General features: G+C 44.8%; 1 protein-coding gene across 1 annotated transcript in view; it reads left to right on the top strand.

Moving 5' to 3' along the window:
* cpne5a (copine Va) overlaps positions 1-19,566 on the top strand; it is a gene marked incomplete at its 3' end in the record, with an annotated part of 96,031 nt that overhangs the window by 31,106 nt on the left and 45,359 nt on the right. The window contains exons 5-7 of the mRNA XM_083639261.1: positions 868-907; positions 2,828-2,842; positions 3,095-3,171. Of these exons, the coding sequence (XP_083495387.1) occupies positions 868-907; positions 2,828-2,842; positions 3,095-3,171 (132 nt within the window). The remainder of the gene's footprint in view (positions 1-867; positions 908-2,827; positions 2,843-3,094; positions 3,172-19,566) is intronic.

The raw sequence follows: 19,566 nt of genomic DNA, 5'->3' as shown, positions 1-19,566 counted from the left end.
TAAGGGGTGATAAATATTTCATATAAAGTTTTATCCCTCAATCTCCCTCAAATGTCTGAAACCATGTCCCATAAGACTCGCCAAAGACCCCTGTCCTCCCTATTCGCCCAGATAGCCGCCTCGTTCCTTTTGAAAAGGCCAGAGCAGCGAGAGGGTTAGGAAGGAGCCATTTCATTTTGAGATCTCCCAGTAAGGATAATTTCTCTCTCCTCATCATCCACTCCTCAACAAGAAAAATATACGTAAAAAAAAAGGCCTTCTTTCTTTCTTTCGTTCTTTCTTTCTTTCTTTCTCTCTTCCTCTCTTTCTCTCTTTCTCTCCTTCGTTCTGCCTTCGAGTCTCAACAGAGTCCCTAGTGGACTTCAAGGACATATCCGGGATCTAGCTGAAGGTCTCTGAGGATCTTTACACTCATTTGGTGATAGTATTTCCCCGCACAATTAGTGTGCGACTCATTTACATTTCTCTTTGATCACAGAGGTGGGAGTGAGGCCATGCTGGGGTTTAATTACTTCTACATTAAATTTGACTGGCAGATGCTCTCTCTAAACTTTCACTCCATTGCTACATTATTTCAATATGATCCCCAGGGCCTGGTGAGGAAATTAGATTCATAAACTATACAATGGCCTAGCCTAATTAACTGTCACATTATTGCTTACCTTTCTTTCTGGGCCGGTCCCGTTGCTCCCCGGCTGACCCAAGCATTTGTTTGACACGCAATAATGTCCTGCATCAGCCGGCGTTTTGTTATGAGAGGAAATAATTAAGGTGTTAAGCTTCTTTGGTCTTGTCCGCTCTCCAAAATGTTTCGCCACAGGCTAATCTTGCCTCTGTGATTTGTGCCCCTTTTGTGTGTGATTTCAGGTATGATGTTGATTCTAAAAGTCCAGATCTGGCGAAGCATGTGAGTGAAAAGCGTTTTATTTCGCTTGACTTGACTCTGATGTTGCTCTTCAGTTCAATCGTTATAAATGCATGACGACACCCACATTTTGGTTTTGTGCAAGCCAAACATTTTGGTGACATCTAAAGGCTCAAATATATTTTGGATATATTTTTGAATTATGCTTAATTTCCCAAATTGAATACATACTGTACAATCAGGTATTTTATTAATATTATTATCATTATTATAGACCTATAATACAGTAATGTTGTTTGTCATGCAGGGTTTTTTATTATCCATTTTCAAGCCTCCAGTCAAATTGATTTATATTGACCTGTTTTTGTACTGTTCTGTTTTCTACAAGCGTTCTGCTAGCATGCACGCTGGTAACAACAACAACAAGCGTTCTGCTAGCTAGCAGGCACGCTGGTAACAACAACAACAAGCGTTCTGCTAGCTAGCATGCACGCTGGTAACAACAACAAGCGTTCTGCTAGCTGGCATGCATGCTGGTAACAACAACAAGCGTTCTGCTAGCATGCACGCTGGTAACAACAACAAGCGTTCTGCTAGCTAGCATGCACGCTGGTAACAACAACAAGCGTTCTGCTAGCATGCACGCTGATAACAACAACAAGCGTTTTGCTAGCTAGCATGCACGCTGGTAACAACAACAAGCGTTCTGCTAGCTAGCATGCACGCTGGTAACAACAACAAGCGTTCTGCTAGCTAGCATGCACGCTGGTAACAACAACAACGCGTTCTGCTAGCTAGCATGCACGCTGGTAACAACAACAACAAGCGTTCTGCTAGCTAGCATGCACGCTGGTAACAACAACAAGCGTTCTGCTAGCTAGCATGCACGCTGGTAACAACAACAACGCGTTCTGCTAGCTAGCATGCACGCTGGTAACAACAACAACAAGCGTTCTGCTAGCTAGCATGCACGCTGGTAACAACAATGATCTAGATTCAGGTATATAGTTTACAATTAAGACAAATGTATGTTAGTAGCATCATTCACACTAAAAGCTTTGATAAACAAACCATTCCTCATACTATACAGACACAGAAAGAATATATTTGCAGCCTTTGGTTTGCATACTACCACAATATTCACCATTATTTACACACGCACATATATCATTGTGATGCTTTTATTGTTGCATATCCCCATTGGTGTTTCAAACCCTCCTGGAAGCAAACTGTTCCTTCTGCATACCTCTCCCTCTTTCTGCCTCTTTGCTTTCTTTCGCTTACCCACTTTTTATCTCACTTTCTTTATCTTAGGCCATGTTCACACTAGGAGGCCAAATCCGATTTGTGAACTTTAATGACATATTAATGATTCTATCCAGATTGGCTTCATGAGTCTGGATGCTCCAAATCGAATTTGTGTCACTTCTCCCAAACCACATAGGGAGGTAGTTTCCAATCTGCTTTTGACTGATGTGTCTTCAGTGCTGATAACCCAAATCAGATTTGAGAGTGTGGAAAGCACCTTCAGAGCTAGTTGTTTACTGACGCCTATGTCGTTACCCTTAGCAACCCATGCAGATATATAGGCTCGTTGTGTCTGGACACAGATCCGACTTGAACACAGTGCGGACACTCTCCCAAATCAGATTTGCGAAACCAATCAAGATGACTTTAGCAGCAGATCAGATTTGCATGTCGTGTGACTGTGAACATGGCCTTAGAGACTCGACGACGCTTCTCACTCTGCTTCTGCCATTCTGCCAGTGTTGCTCTTTCACATGTCACATTTTGCTCTTCTGTCGTGCACTTATTTGATGACGGCCTGGTCTTTTTTGTCTTGTGTGCGTCCTGTTCTCTGTTGTGTCAATGCTGCTGCTGCCGCCTGGTGTCTCTCTCTCTCTCTCTCTCTCTCTCTCTCTCTCTCTCTCTCTTTTACTCCTCCTCCTCAAACCCCGGAAGCCAACCGACTTTAACGTACGTGTCTCAGATGCCTCAGATGTCCTAATTTATCACTGTACAACAAACAGACAAGGCTTGAGAACAATGCTTAACTCCTCACACCCTGTCCATGTCACCCCCCCCCCCCCACCACCACCACCACCACCACCACCTTGATCCACCTGAAAAAAAAACACCGTCCCGTGCCCCCCACCCTACAACCCCCGTCCCCGTCCCCGTCCCCGTCCCCGTCCCCCCCCATGTCTTTACTCTTCCCCCCCTTGGCAGGACTTCCTGGGACAGGTCTTCTGCACACTGGGAGAGATCGTGGGCTCACCTGCCAGTCGTCTGGAGAAGCCTCTCGGGTGAGTCGCAGCTCTCATTTGACTATCGAGAGGCAAAGTGAACGTCACTTCCTGCTTCAGCACTGTACCAGAGATTTTCTTCCGCCATTTATTTTCCCATAGACATTTTGTAAAATGCGTATAAAAATAGTTTTACTTGGCCAAAACCAAACGCTTCAGCTACAGTATATTTAGAATCGGGAGAGAACGTAGAACATTTCACTCGGACCAAATCTTAAAAACACAAACGTTTTGGTCTGAGTGAAATGTTATGCGGTCTCCCCTGTTTCTAAATATATCTGAACCGTTTGGTTTGAACAAGTAAAACTATTTTTATAAGCATTTTATGAAGTGGGAAAATAAATGGCGGATGAAAATCTCTGGTACAGTGCTGAAGCAGGAAGTGACGTTCCAGTTTGGCTCTCCACTTTGGCTCTCTTTGGTGTCCAATTAAGTGTTGGTGAAAGTAATTATTCATATAATGACTAGAATAGAGTTAGTCGGAAGTTGGAACCAGGAAGGACTTTGTCGGTTGAGACAAACAGTTCAATTTGAACTTGCAGAACTCCAATTTCTCCAATTCAGACATGATCAGATAATGGAAAGTCACTGCGCAGCCTGTTGGGATGTGACACGGTTTCCCCCGTTGGATCTCATGTGTTCCAGCAGAGATGAGATGATGATGAATCTGTCTGCCTGCTGGAGCCATCTGTACAGTGCGTTGCGTGGCCAGATTAGAGCCGTGTGCTTGGATGGGAATGGGGTAATTGAACACGACCGGGGGCTTCCTCCACGCAATTACTGTCATTAAGGAAGCCATCTAGCATGAAGAGTGGATGGACTCCAGCAAGGAGACACACGGCGGCACCATCAACTGATGTGCTTCCACACTAACTGGGAGATATGAAACTCTGCAGCAACTGGCAGCCACAGACCTCTGTGTTGCTCTTCCAATTGTGTGTGTGTGTGTGTGTGTGTGTGTGTGTGTGTGTGTGTGTGTGTGCGTGTGCGCGTGCGTGTGCGTGTGTTAGGCCAGTGGTTCTCAAATGGGGGTCAGGGGGTCCGCAAAAAGTTTTCAGGAAAATCAAAATCAAAACTTTTTTGTGTGTGCAAAAGCTTCATAGTTCAACGAAAATATTTTATGCTTTAAATCTGAGGGAGGGCCACCGCTCGACCCAGCCAAGTCTCGGCCAAGGTGCTGGAAAAATAACTAGAGTTACAAATATAAAAGGAATTTCCGCACACTTGAATCTGTACAGATTTCACATTTATTATGGTGAGCTTTCGGTCAGCAAGACCTTCATCAGAGCTATGCTTTAAATCTAAAATGGTTCATGGATTACATTTCTAATCTAACAAACCTATCAATTTAAAAGTCAAGCACGTTACCATGGAAACAATTAAGCTTAGGCCAAAATCACAAATCAGAATGAGGGGGCCCCCGGTATATTTTCTATCTTGTAAGGGGTCCTTGGCTGAAAAACATTTGAGAACCTCTGTGTTAGGGCATTCGCAACGAATGAATTTTAGTAGTCATCATCGCCGGCTTAACTCCTCACCGACTGTAGTAGACTAGTAGTCGATTAGTCACGGAGGATGTATCTTATGTTTTTCGCTCAATAAAAAGGTTCTCGTCAAAAAGGTGTCAAAAACAGTCGGTAAAGGGTTAACTAATGTAGGCGGGACCAGCCTGGGCGGTATGTGAAGTAGCAGAGTCCTGATTGGCTCTGAGAGTCTGCTAACATATGAGCCGCGCCCGCTAGTGTCCTCTAGTCTAGAGAGAGAGTGGCATCAGTGGAGGACCAAAATGCGAGACTCATTAGCCAATGAACAGCCAGGAATGGGTCTCGCGCTACTTTTGCATGCTAAAATAAAGCTGAAAATGTACAATTTGATTCAAGAATTAAAAAAAAACTTTCAGAGTACAACACAAACTGTCCATTTTGCTGGAACTCGACAGTGCTGCTTTAATCCAGGACCTTACTTCCTGGAACTGTTGAGAGTAAAAAACTGGTCCATTGGAGTGAATGGAGATGTCGGGACTCTTCTATCTACACGACTCTGTGAGCTGCTAAACCCCAGCAGCTTGTCTGAGCTGGAGATAGCGCCTGTTTGACTGCAGTAACAACACAGACAAGTCTTATCCCTCTATAAATACCTTCCATTCTGTTGATTTAACATGGCATCATGTAAGAAACTGATTGTTCAAACAAATCTCTGTTCAATTTATGTATATTGCTTAAAAGCACAGATGAACTATTAGTCGACTGTGATGCACAGTGTCGACTAGTGGTTTTGATAGTCGACTAGTTCACTCGTCTGTGGTGAACTAGAGGGCCGCTTTAGCTCAGGAGGTAGAGCGGGTCGGCCAATGACGCAAGGGTTGGCGGTTCGATCCCCGCTCCCTCCCAGCTGCTGTCGCTGTGTCCTTGGGCAAGACACTTAACCCTCCTTGCTCCCGATGGTGTGTAGGCACCCTGCGTGGCAGCCTGCCGCCATCGGTGTATGAATGGGTGAATGTAGACTATCTACTGATTGTAAAGCGCTTTGGATAAAAGCGCTATATAAATGCAGGCCATTTGTCTGTGAAACTCCTTGTGTGTGTGTGTGTGTGAGAGAGAGACAGAGTATATGTGTGTGCGTGTGTGTGTCTGTGTCTGTGCGTGGGTGGTCATGACTGTATGTGAGTTTATGTCTATGTGTCTGGGAGTGACAGTGAATGTACTGGTATGCAGGCAAATTTGGAGTTTGAGAAACATGGTGTGTATGACTGTGAAGTGCTTTGTGTGTGACTGTGACTGTGACTGTGTGTGTGTGTGTGTGTGCTCGTGCATGTGTGTGTGACTGTGTGTTTGTGTGAGACTTTGAACGGGTGTATGATGTGCTGGGCTCTGCAGCAGGGAGTTTGTGCTGAACAGCAGGGCTTTATTGTGAAGCATGAACTAAGGACTAAGGACTTGGTGGTGCTGCTGCTGGTGGTGGATTATGGAGCTCGGTGCCCTTCAGGGCTGAATATGAGGACGAGCAGGATCAAGTAGAGGTCGTTCCACCAGTAAACTTGGCTTGGTCCTCCACATCATCAGAGCCAGGCGGGAGGCTAAGAGGCCCAGAGCAGAGACGTGATGGCCAAAGGTATCGATCGTACGGCTTCCAGCAGGGCACCTTGATCAGCGCAGAGGGTATAGGCTCTGATAGAGACACTGCGGAGCACGCCATCATTCAGAAACCACGCCCAAAAAGGGGGAAAACAGAAACCCCCCTCCAATCCTGGCGTTCTCCTATGTCACGTGCATGGTCACTTGTTGCACACAAAGATCATATATACGGACGTTGAACACAACTTACTTCCTTGACAGCTAGATCCACATTTTTCTTCTCGCCAATTCTCAACGGCTTCCTAGTTTTGCTCAGGAGTACAAAAAACCTTTAATTGGCGATTTTTTTTTACATTTGTTGTCTGCACAGCCCCACCACACAACAGCTTTTAGCTATGTTTAATTCAAGGAAAATGACGCTTGGGTGTGGAAATGAACGGAGAGCTTTCCCCCCGTGATGGGCGTGGCCTATTTCATGCAGTGTCTCTAAGCAACGGCTAAGTTTCACAGCAGAGAGCCACGATGAGAGGATGCTTTTGCCACTACAACCTACTTTATAGTTTAGCGACTGAAAAAAGACGAGCCTGGTTGAAAACATTCAGCTCGTGGTGCTATTAAGTTATTAACTGTTCAAACAGCTCTCTCAGCAACTCGGAAAAAAAAGTCGAGGTTTCCTTTGATCTTTTCAACGGGATTCCTTATTGAGGGTTTTTATTCAGCTCTGTTCTTTCTGAATAGCTCAATAGAGACATATGGGTAATGGAGTGTCTCCTCCTTTCTTCTGATGGGCAGCATTGCTGCTCAGAAGATGTTTAATGGCTCTGTGCTCCACTTCCACGCCCCTGCATCCTGACCATGACAGTGTGCCTCTTCTATAGTGGAACTTTGAGGAATGGCTCCTCCAGGGACCGAGGGAAATCTGTTAGGCACGGTTTAATGAGCCGTGCCGAGGCACACTGCAGCCGATGACCTGCTTAAGAAGCATATCAGTCGCCCGCTCCCTCATTTCCACACTTCCTCCTCTTCCATCTTTCCATCCGCCTCTTCTCGCCTAACTTGACCCCCTTCCTCCTCCAGATACTGCGTCCTACATTTCTGTCCATTTGCCTCGTTTTCTCTCTCTCTCTCTCTCTGTCCTTCCCTCTCTCTTCTTGTCTCCTCCCTCCTCTTCCTCTGACAAAACGATGAGACACACACGCGTGTGCATGCACACACACACACACGCGCGCGCACACACGCACACACTCTCCTTCAACGTAAGCATCTACTGTACACATGCTTGCCTCAATAATCTACCACAAGCTATTCTATTAATTAATACACAGGACAAGATGTTACTATCCCTTGTGCCAAAATCCGAGGAAAAACACATTTAGAAGCCCATTCCTGAATAAAACAAGCTAACAGGCTAACAAACTAATAAACAAGACACAAATCACCAGTTACCTACCTTAGCCAACAGCAGTATGAAGCATGTCATTGGGGTTTTCAAGTGGGCACCTTCCTTCACCGATGTTTCGTTAAGTTAGGCCCACGACACCTCAAGAAGGCTTAACAGTGTAATCCAGCATCCCGTAAACACCCCCCTCTATGCTATACTACTGCACAACGCCATTTTACCCTCACCATCTAATGCCAAACTAGCATTAACCTAGCCTTAGCCTTGAACCTTCTCCTAGCCTAGCCATCCCAGGTCGGTTCCATATGACATTCATAACTACACCACCAGTACCATATACGGCCATAAATATGTACTGTGGAGAGAATGTAGAAGTTGTAATACCTCCCTCAAGACCTAGGGGGCACTGTCTGCAGTAAGCCGCTCTAATCTAGGACGTCCTGGTGAGAGGCTTGATAGATGTCTGAATGAGAGGATTCGAGGTCAGTCCCCCTGGGAGAGACAGAGAGAGAGGAGGGGGCTGAACCAGGGCTCTGTAAACTTTGTTTTTTTGTAAATAAATCATTTTTGTACTTTTTAACTTCTAGTTGATTGGTTTTTCTTATGTTAGAATAGTAATTTTACCACAGTACTGTATGTACTAGACACAGGGACAAAGGTAGTGTTCTGGCCTTCACTTCACGGTAAATTACCTCGATGTGATGTTTTTCACTTGGGGAAAAATGCGAGGTCGGCTGAAATGTATTCTTGCTTTTTCCACATTTCATATTCATACAGAAATGTATGAAAGTGGATTGAATATGAAGCATGACAATAACACGCTGTAGCTGACAGACAGAGAGGTGCATTATCCTTCTGTTTACAATCTGCTTTTCATGAGAGTCATATGTCAATGTTATTGGTAGCTGAGGAAATATAGCTGAATGATGAACTGATCATGCAAGTGAATGGCATATTTTCCTGCATAAAATGTGACAGCTCTCATGGCCGTGAATGTGTGCATAGATGGTTTTCGTGTTATTGTGTTGCTAGGCAACAGTTTGAAACCTAGCTTATGTCCTGACAGTTATGCCACATTCATGTGCTCCTCGGATATATGGGATTTACCAGCGGTGACGTGGTCGTTACGACACGACCCCGTACAAGTGCTCTTGGTCGGAAAGAGCAACAAACATGGACGCTTGTTTTCTCGTGGCTGCTGTTTTCTTACTAAAAGCAAGTAGTGGGTCATTTATGGTAGCTACATAGGCCATAATGTGCAACTACTAAAAATAAATGATAGCTACTATGAACAGAATAACAAAATATATAAATTTTTATAGTCAATTGGTGCCACGGAGTCCATACTTCCCGCCATTGTTGTAGTCCCGAATCCTCATGCAACGTCACAACGTCGGAAACTCGTGTAGCATCGAAATCTCCGAAATCCCCACTGGTAAATACGACATTGAAGGGCCGTTCATGTGCTCACAACTCGTAAATACGGTAAATCCGATCTATCATTATTCATCATTATTGTAGTAACAAACAATGCAACAGGAAGTAAGCTGGGGGCGCTGTAGAATGTTTATGTTGTCGAGTTAACACTGTCTCTATTCACCTTATTCCTGGACTTAATTTTCACTAGCAAGGAGACGCACACCGCTGTCAAAGAGTGGGAATGTTTGGCTTATTTTATCCGAAATGGCTAAAAATAGTAACATTGTGTGGTTGCATAGCGGCGATATTTTACAAAAACGAGGTGAATGTCAATTCACTGTACAGGCTTATTTTAGCCGAAATGGCTAAAAATAGTATGTGGTTGCATAGCGGCCGCTTTTGTTTTGAAGGCTAAACGTCCAAACCGGAACTCTTATTATTTGGTCATTGAACGGAGCTTTAGCGGTCTCTCTCTTTCAAGATTCAAGATATTGTCACTCCGTTGTACAATTATGCACGTGTGAAATTATTGTGCTGGGGATGGGCTCCATTACAAGACATAGGTAGGTACAAAGTCACAACAATTATTCTGATTATTTTCAGTCTCTTTCGAACGGTCCTGGGCGGAAACAGGCAACCGGCAGCTGGAAACAGGGAGGGAGGGTGTCATGGACGCGCCCACGGTCTCACCAGGAAACTCGTGAATAGGCGTGTGAAGGAAGAGTAATGAGATTGTATAGGTGACATAGAGTTCATTAAATTGATGGAAGTAACCTTTTTATGTTTATATGGGAAATTATGCCACACACTACTAGAGGATATGAATTCAACACATTAGCATGTTCAGCCCATTACTGTTGCTATTACTGTGGCCGCCCGCTGTCTGCATGAAGCAGGCAATGAGCCATAAGAGAGAGAGCACAGGGAAAAAGGGACTCGGTGAAATGTAGCAAATCATTTATAAAAGTTGTGACATGAATCGAACACACTGAGAACCGCTTTCCTTAGTTCACATCAAAGGCTCATCTGCGCTGCGTCCTACCTGTGGGCTATCCAGGGAACCTCCACCACACCCACATCAAAAGGGTCCAATTGTGTCTTCCAGTTTTCTTTTTTTCTTTCTTTCTTTTTTCCGCGTCCCCCCCCTGTTTTCTCCACAATAAGCCCTTTTCACGGTGGCCATTTTGTGTCTCGAAGACAGGATAAACACAGGTGTACCAAATCATTAGATTAGGGTTTCCAACTTCCAGTTTAGGCGTTCCAGTGCTGGGGCCCTAATTAGTGAGTTGGTTGCACCTGTGTTTATCCTGCCTTTTAGACACAAAATGGCAGCTGTGAAAAGGGTCTATTGTACTTGGCCAATTCCCCCTACGTTGCTCCACCCCCTCTGTCAATCTGGGGAGAGTTGTAGACTAGCACATGCTTCCTCCGATCCGTGTGCAGTCTCCCCAGGCTACATCTTGTCACCTGGCAGTGAGGAGTTTCACCAGGCAGTCCACTTGGCGTGGACGGACGGCCACTCTACATCCGGAAAGACCCTGAGACATTGACCCAGAGTCTAGCAGAGCCGCGCGAGCTCGCCAGAAGTTTACTCAGAGAAAAACAGTTTGTCCTCGTCTCGACTTCAGAGACTCCGTTCTTTTCAAGTTGGCGGTTAATTTACTTGGCTGCCCGACGACTCAGCGGCTGTTCCTCCAAGATGAAGAAGAGAGGAAAAAAAAAGTGCTCTGCATATTTTAATAACGAGTGGGGGGGGAGGGAGAGTGAAATTGATTTATTTTGTAAAACTGGAAATCCTTGAGATATTGTAAATGGGAGAGAGGGACGCGGGTACAGGGTTTTCTCACCATGTTTATTGCAGTATATTCTTTAACTGGGAGGTGAAGTGCTTGAGACGGCTTACAGCAGTAATCAGCCTCCTTTGCCTCGGTACAATTAATGCATTTTGCTGCCTCGCTAAATACCAATTATGACTCCAAGGCTGAACACTAACGAGGGTCCCTCCTGATCATCTGTATTCCTGCTTAGGTGTGGAGAAACGACCGCCTTGCTGATTCCACAAGATCCCTTTTTACCCAACGGGGATTTATTAGTACAATTTTGATTCCATAAGATGCAAATATCTCCGCACTCTCGCCATAGGAAATTACGATCTGTTTTTTTTTGGTCCTTCTCCTGGCCTTCAGAATCTGACATTTAGTTGAATTGCTTTGTTTATGACTCTTGAAGCACTTTGGTTGCAGCAATCTAGAAATCTCCCAGGGCGTTACTACTCTCTATGAAACAAAATGGTTCTGTTAATGCACGCAGTGATTGTTAAAGGGTAGCTTTTTAAATCACAGTGCTCATTTATTTCCCCGTACTTATAATGAGCGGCCCCGGGTTCAAGAGGACAGCGGAGGTTTTTTACTCTGCAGATAAGCTTAGCTGATTTCTTTGGCACTTGGGGCAGACAGTGACTACGTTTCCATGCACACAATATTCCACTAGTATTCGGAAAATGACAATATTCTGAATTTGATAAGGGGCATGTAGCTAAACAGCATATTCAAGTTGCCCTTTTTCCGAATTTAGCATTTTCCGATTAAGACATCTTCCAGTATTACATGCACACAATATCTGTTTACATGACCCTTATCGAATTCAGAATATTGTCATTTTCCGAATAATAGTGGAATATTGCGTGCATGTAAAACGTGTTGATGTCATGTTCACAGGCTGTCATCTCCTGGAAAAGGTGAGAAAGAATCCCCAAGCTTCCTCATCGCCCGGCTAAGAAGAGCACTCCGCTACCGCGGTTCAACACCTTTATGTTATGAATCTATTCAGACAGCCAAAACACATCTGTCCACAAGCACAAGGCAATCTAGAGGCAGTCATAACCACAGCGGAGAAGGTCGCGGCGACCCTGTGTAACACAATTACACATATGAATTCCATCAGTCACCGCCCCGGGGGCCAGGTGAGCGGGCCAAAGAGGCGTGGCCTCTTGACACTGTGACGATATGAGAAACGGAGAGACAACTGTGATTCGATGTCATGCTACTCACAGAGGGAAGTGTTATAAGATGCTCCCGAAAAATCATATATTTTTAATATCCGTGTGCCTGTCTGTCAGAAAGTGGGCATCTCTTTTGGCCTCTGATAAGAGTAGTCTCTCCCCAGAATCAAATTTTCCGTTGAATCGCTGCGCTCCGCATATACTACCTAAATGGGTCTGTGCCACTTCACAGCCACTGCTGGTTTTTGAAGGCGGGTTGAAATTGAACGAGTGACGGGTCGTAGCACCGACGAGAGAGCGGTTCGGAAAAAAGGGCTGCGCCTCCCGTGTCGTCTGATCGCAAAGTCGTTACTGATTGGGGAAGACTGAATCCACCACTGGCCAATCACTGGCCAAAGTGAACGGTTCCCTCCCATAACCGGCCGGCTAGGGAGAAGCGTCCCAGACCCAGAGAGAGATCTGCAGCATGCAGTAACATAGTGTATCAGACCCAGAGAGAGAGATCTGCAGCATGCAGTAACGTAGTGTATCAGACCCAGAGAGAGCTCTGCAGCATGCAGTAACATAGTGTATCAGACCCAGAGAGAGCTCTGCAGCATGCAGTAACATAGTGTATCAGACCCAGAGAGAGCTCTGCAGCATGCAGTAACATAGTGTATCAGACCCAGAGAGAGATCTGCAGCATGCAGTAACATAGTGTATCAGACCCAGAGAGAGATCTGCAGCATGCAGTAAGGTAGTGTATCAGACCCAGAGAGAGCTCTGCAGCATGCAGTAACGTAGTGTATCAGACCCAGAGAGAGATCTGCAGCATGCAGTAACGTAGTGTATCAGACCCAGAGAGAGCTCTGCAGCATGCAGTAACATAGTGTATCAGACCCAGAGAGAGCTCTGCAGCATGCAGTAACATAGTGTATCAGACCCAGAGAGAGATCTGCAGCATGCAGTAACATAGTGTATCAGACCCAGAGAGAGATCTGCAGCATGCAGTAACATAGTGTATCAGACCCAGAGAGAGCTCTGCAGCATGCAGTAACGTAGTGTATCAGACCCAGAGAGAGATCTGCAGCATGCAGTAACATAGTGTATCAGACCCAGAGAGAGCTCTGCAGCATGCAGTAACATAGTGTATCAGACCCAGAGAGAGATCTGCAGCATGCAGTAACATAGTGTATCAGACCCAGAGAGAGCTCTGCAGCATGCAGTAACATAGTGTATCAGACCCAGAGAGAGCTCTGCAGCATGCAGTAACATAGTGTATCAGACCCAGAGAGAGATCTGCAGCATGCAGTAACGTAGTGTATCAGCGTAAGAACTCTCATGGGTCTGGCGTTGAGACTACTGATAGAGTGAGGTGTCCTGTTCTTGCTGGGAAGGGGGAATTGAAATGGCCGTCGGGCAGCTTGTTATGTCCTTGAGGGGATGTTTTGTTGGCAAGAGAGAATAGAAGTAGGGATGTGAGTGAACTCGCTGTCATGACTTTGACTAGTTTTATCCTAACAATGAAAGAGAAAGTATATCTTTCTGATTGACGGCTCCTCTTAATCCTCTCCTTCACAGTCAAAAGATTTTTAGTGCTCGCAGGTGCTTTGATGAATGGCTCATTTATTTAGCCCGACAATGAATCAAACATTGACACCGTCGTTAAAGCCCTGTATAACGTATGCAATCAAAACCTCAACAATCTCATTACATCTTTGAAATATGACTTAATTTAAAATGTCATCGTCTTTCACAAATGACTCTTAGTAATTAGTGGCTACATAAGTGGGCTCCAAAATTCCCAGAAATGACAGGCTTACACTTAGTTTAATTGTTTGAAGGTGTGATAATGAAGAATATAATAAAGAATAAAATACAACTACCGGTAACTAACTAATATCCAGTAAATAAGAGTCAAAAGGTTACACAACATGACTGCAACAAAACATATAAAATGTGATGATGATTATCTATCTATCTATCTATCTATCTATCTATCTATCTATCTATCTATCTATCTATCTATCTTTCTATCTATCTATCTGTCTGTCTGTCTGTCTGTCTGTCTGTCTGTCTGTCTGTCTGTCTATCTATCTGTCTGTCTATCTATCTACTGTATCTATCTGTCTGTCTATCTATCTATCTATCTATCTGTCTATCTATCTATCTGTCTATCTATCTATCTATCTGTCTATCTATCTGTCTGTCTGTCTATCTACTGTATCTATCTATCTGTCAATCAATCAAGTCTTTGGTATTGTATAATAAGGGAATGATAATACAATGAAAGACAAATACTTAGATGAGCTAAGATTTACAAATAATTGTCTTCAGCGCAGCAATTCAAACTAAATATATCTCTAACCTTGGTGTGGCTTGCACCTTTCTTTGGGTTGGCAGAAAAGAAAAATGTATTCTGCATTTTTCCACCAGTCTAAATTTTTCCCACAGCATATATTTTATGCTGCTTATTTAGGTTCTTTGTGCACATTCTAACAAAGCTTCAAAGAGAGCTGAGCACAGTTAGCCTGTAGCTACCTGCTCTAAACCCATACAGAAGCTTCTCTCACAGAGCCAGTAGTACCAAGCCGCTCTCTCTCTCTCTCGCTCTTGGAGAAACTAGGTGTCTTTCTGAATTAGCCGACTCCACTTTTTTAATCCTGGTGAGGTGCAGGATTACGGCTGTTTATCGGTGTATGAATATCAAGGGGATTAGGGGTATAATCCCATTTTGACCCACATATAGAGTTTTGGCAACCTTGTCTAACTCTGTTATCGTCTAACCCACTGCGCCAAACAGTTACTGTGGCACCGAGCCAGATGATCTGTCTCTACACAGTCTACACCTCCATCTCTGTTTATCTTTGACTCGACTCAAATCACTCGGATCATTTACCCAAATCCCCCTTTGTCATCCATCCAATGAGATGATTCACCAGGTTCACTGATCTGGCCCTATCTCGTTGAAATGGATGCAAGGTTTTGATTTAATTTGAAAAAAAAAATCACAGGTTCCTAGCTGTGCTTGTGAACAATGCATTTGTCTATTTTGTCGTCTTTCCATCTAGGTATGAAATTGCAAATTAAAACATTTTTTTTACATGGTTGTATTGCATTGCAGTCATAGTAGGATAATATTGTATAGAGAGCGACACTTCAGCGGCTGAAGCAAATATTTGTTTCTGGTTTGCGTGTTATCGAGCGTGGAGGCGTCGCCCGCTCTCATATGCGCGACGCGTTGCGGGCATTGTTAAATATCAAGACCATTGCTCATCCTAATGACCTACCGTGAGCAGCATCAACAAATTGCTTCCTTCTCCCTCTCCTGACTTTAATCTCACCCACCTCCACCCACCCCACCTTTACGGTAGGTAATGGAGAATATAGCAATTGTGAAACACTATTTCATGATGGCACACCCACCGCCTCTAGAGAAGGAATTATAGTGGCCATATATTTTAGCCTGAATATCGATAGTAGCCAATAATATGTCATGCTTTGATGCTGCGCCCCCCCCTCCCTCTCTCTCATTACTGACTTGAAAGTACTCTCTGCTGGAGGGAAACGTCATGCTTGCTATTCTGCAGAACAACAAAATCTTCACAACACAATCTTCTGCCAAGTTAATTGTAGTGCTGCTGAAATACGTGCTGCTTCTCCTTGATCTCCTTCCATTCAGTTGATCAAATAGAGAACCTGTCAGAACCTGTGGCTAAACTCTCTGTTAAGGCCCGGAAAACACCACCGGGCCGGCGCCGGCAAAGAACTGGCGCCTGGCGGCAATGAAGACCGACTGTTGCGTCGCCAATTTTTTGTTGTTGTTGGTAAAAAAACAATTCTGGGCCAAAAAGTGACTTCAACTTCAACACACCGCAAAGACTACAGCCGGCGGTCAACTAAGCACGTATGTTCTGCGCCTGCGTGAGACGTAGGGTCCATATTTTGCGGAGAACGGCGCAGCGGTGGCGCTGGCCGCTAATTGGTGCATAACCACAACCAATGCACAACCAATCAGATTCCCCTTTCTCATCCCCTTTAATATACCGTTTGCACGATGCGGTGCCATGGTATTCTCGGGTTTAGATGAAACCACACCCTGAACTCATTTGATTGGTTGCCGCAACTGCTTCTTCCTGAATTCTTATTTATAGAAATGTTTGTTAAAAATGGGTGTGGTTTGACCGGAATCGAACCCCAGTCCTCAGATTGGAAGGCAAGCACCTTCCGCATTAAGCCTCGTGGCCTATCACAACCGCAGCTGAATTCCCCTCCCCCCCCTCCCTAACCGCACGTTTTCAGGAAGAAGCAGTTGCGGCGACCAATCAAATGAGTTCTGGGCATGGTTTCGTCTAAACTAGGTTGGGAGGAGTATACACGCGTCCTGGTTTGCTGCCTCCTCTGGTCGGTCGGGGAGCCTGTTCGGGCGGGGGGGAGGGGTACTGGGGAAGAAGAGAGCAGCTCTTTATTGGTATGACCTCCCTGCTCTCCAGTCCCGCCCTGGCACAGGGAGTCTCTGTCTCGCCTTATTTGTTTTCTTTATAAAGTTTGGTTTGATCCTCTGGGCTTCCGTAGAGAGGGAGGAGCAGTAGGGGGAGCTAGCCTCACTGACATAATGATCATCTGACTCTGAATATGAAACCCCAGCTGAGGTTTTCACAAAACATCAATACACATCATGGACTTCAGGTGGCAGTAGGCTGGTCAGGGCCACATGGCAGAGCGTCAAGGGGTGCCTTTATTATATCACACAGTTAACCATTCACCTGAAGCACAGCAGCCATGGATGATGATGATAGGCAGTCACCACCAGTCTTCTGAAGAAGATTCAAGATTCACTTTCATAGCCACAGTAAGTAATCAGATTACAAACGAGGAATGTGGCTTAATTAATGCAAGTATGCAGCGCAGGTGGGCACATCAATAGTAGAAGATAAAGCAATACACATAAAACAATCACAAAAGTGCAAAAATATGAAGTATTTTAAAGTGACGGGGGGGCAGGGAGGGGGGTAGGATAATGTCAGTGGGAGGGACTCCGGCCGCTTAACTCACTGAATTGAAATGTCATTACTGCTCCTGTAAACTCTGCTCTTGTTCCTCATCGAATCGTCAAAATTGCCTATAATGGAATTGCTTCTCAACCTGCGGGTCAGGAGATAATTGATTATTTAGCCAATAAACTCGTCAATAAATCAGAGTGCAATATTTGAAATAATATTGCGGGGCGGTTTTTGGGTACGAAAACGCAAAGGCAGTGAAGCAGCTTTTGGGTAGTTAGCACACTTGTACCATCCACTCTTTAATGTGTTTGACCCAGGATTATTATTGTGAATATCATCTACATTGTAGCAAGCCGCTCAGGCAGGCTAGATTTGAACTAATTTGCACCAGTGTCAAGCCAGCTAGAGTGAAAGATATTTGATTTCAAAATAAACCCTCATTGATAAACACAAGGTACCAAAATACAAATTAAAGAATAGATTTGAGGATGAGTCTGCAATAAATGAATGTGTTGCTGGAGGCGCTGCTATGAAGCAGCTGTTCGCTAATTGATATCGAAATGTGATAAATGACGTGCAGGAGAAAACATTTTGCTTTCAGAGTCAGCGTCAACAGCTACAATTATATAGTGGAGAAAAAATGCATAATTCTATAACAAATGATTTGTGTTGTTTGATAGAAAGTTCAACTATAACGGTGTTGGCTGTCTGTGCTAATGCCTTGCCCAGAAGAGTCTCTCCCTCAGTACGAAGACTGACACTGAGCTACTTTCTTGTCTTTCATTATTGTCTTTGATACTTTATATCAATTATTATCGATTATTATAAGTGGTGTCATTGATTATCAGTTCATGATGAACTGTGAATAATCCAATGACAAATTTGTTTATGTCTTCAGAAAACAAAACATATTATATGTTGCCACAATATGGAAACTCAACTGACAATGTTCCCAACTTACATCATAGCAACGTATCATTTCACATTTTCCGTTGTGATGATGCAAGTCGTACTGTAACGTCGCCCCGATGAACATCAGATCATCTGTGGTGACATCATTTGTTCAGCTAGAAGGCTCCCCGATGTTCTTCCAGCAGAAGATATCCTCTTGTTGTTTGAACATAGTAGTTGTTTAAATATTCAAATGTACGAGCAGCAGCAGCAGAACCAATGGGGAGCGTGACATGATGACACAGGTGTACATCATGAGCACCTGATTTAGCCCAGCGTTGCCTTTCAGCAGTCAAGCTCACACTGTGCATCAGACCGGAGGTCTTGTTCGCAGCAGATAAATTATGGTGGCAACACAATTTCACATAATTTCATCATCAAAGAGAATGAGTGGCGAGTGAGGAAGGCCTCTGGATGCAGGACACTTCATATCACGAGCAGCCACACCTCGAATACTGAAGCAAAGAGAACCAGCACCGTATTATTTGTTGTTCTGTGCGATAAAGTGGACCTTGTGTGTCGCTGTCAGACCCAAGCCCCCAGGAATAGCGCTGGGCTGTGAAGCCATTTGAACATGGTGGCGAAGCTCTGTATTGCAAGTCACGTGACGCCATGCAGCCCAGAAAGGAAAATTCCCATCCACTTGCATGGGAACCCCGGCAGCTGTTAAACCCAGGGGAATTTTTTCAGGGTGTCACTCAAAGTATAAAACGACTCTTTTAATGATCAAATAATTGTTTATGGGGCATTTTTTCTTCAGAAGCCACTAAGAGCCGTATACGGGTGTATTTTCTTCATCGACATCTACATCCATGGGTGGGAGGGGTGGGAGACGTCATGGAATATGTCATGGCACACATGCGCACTTCGCCTTGGGCCGCATGGTCAGGAAGTAAAACCAGGAAGACAACCCCCCATGATGGCTTCATGCGCCAGTGAGCAGCCTCCGTCCGAATGCATGGGTGGGCGTGGCTCATCCCCTATCCAGTTCTTTTAATACATCCATGGTCGGACCTGAAAGGCAGAAACTGCACTACTCTGTTCAGTGCTTGCTTGCTATTCATGTTAGCTGACCTTTGCCACAGAGAAAACGGATGCGCTCAATAATGTATGCCTGATTGAAAACACCAGCGCCCTTTTTTTGGTACCTTTTCCTCTCCTCCGCTGCAGGAATTAGTGTGGGGGGGGGGGGGGGGGGGGGGGGCTGGTTTAGGGGTAGTGGCCGTGCCAAAGACATGTCCAAAATGTAGCCCCTCATTTCCCAGTTTGATCGTAACATCGCTCCTTGTCCGTGACCGAGTGAGTAAGGTTTTACTGCCCCCACAGGTTAAAGCGGCTTACTGCCTATTTCAGGCATCATCAAGCTGCGCGGCGGCGACTCGGAACGAAACATCAATAATTCAAGGACAATTAATTCACCTTGAGATTGGTCTCGAAGGAGCGGGACGACAGGAGCCTGACAGAATGAAGTGTGCCTGCCCCCTGGGGGGTGGGGGTGGTGGTGAGAGCTTGATTCGGCACTCTTTGTGTGCTGAGGTGCTTCTCATTCTCTCTGGCACATACTGATGG

The sequence above is a fragment of the Poromitra crassiceps genome (assembly GCF_964638095.1).
Source record: "Poromitra crassiceps genome assembly, chromosome: 6".
NCBI lineage: Eukaryota > Metazoa > Chordata > Actinopteri > Beryciformes > Melamphaidae > Poromitra > Poromitra crassiceps.
The sequence above is the reverse complement of the archived record's forward strand: the minus strand, read 5'-3'. Positions and strand labels throughout refer to the sequence as shown.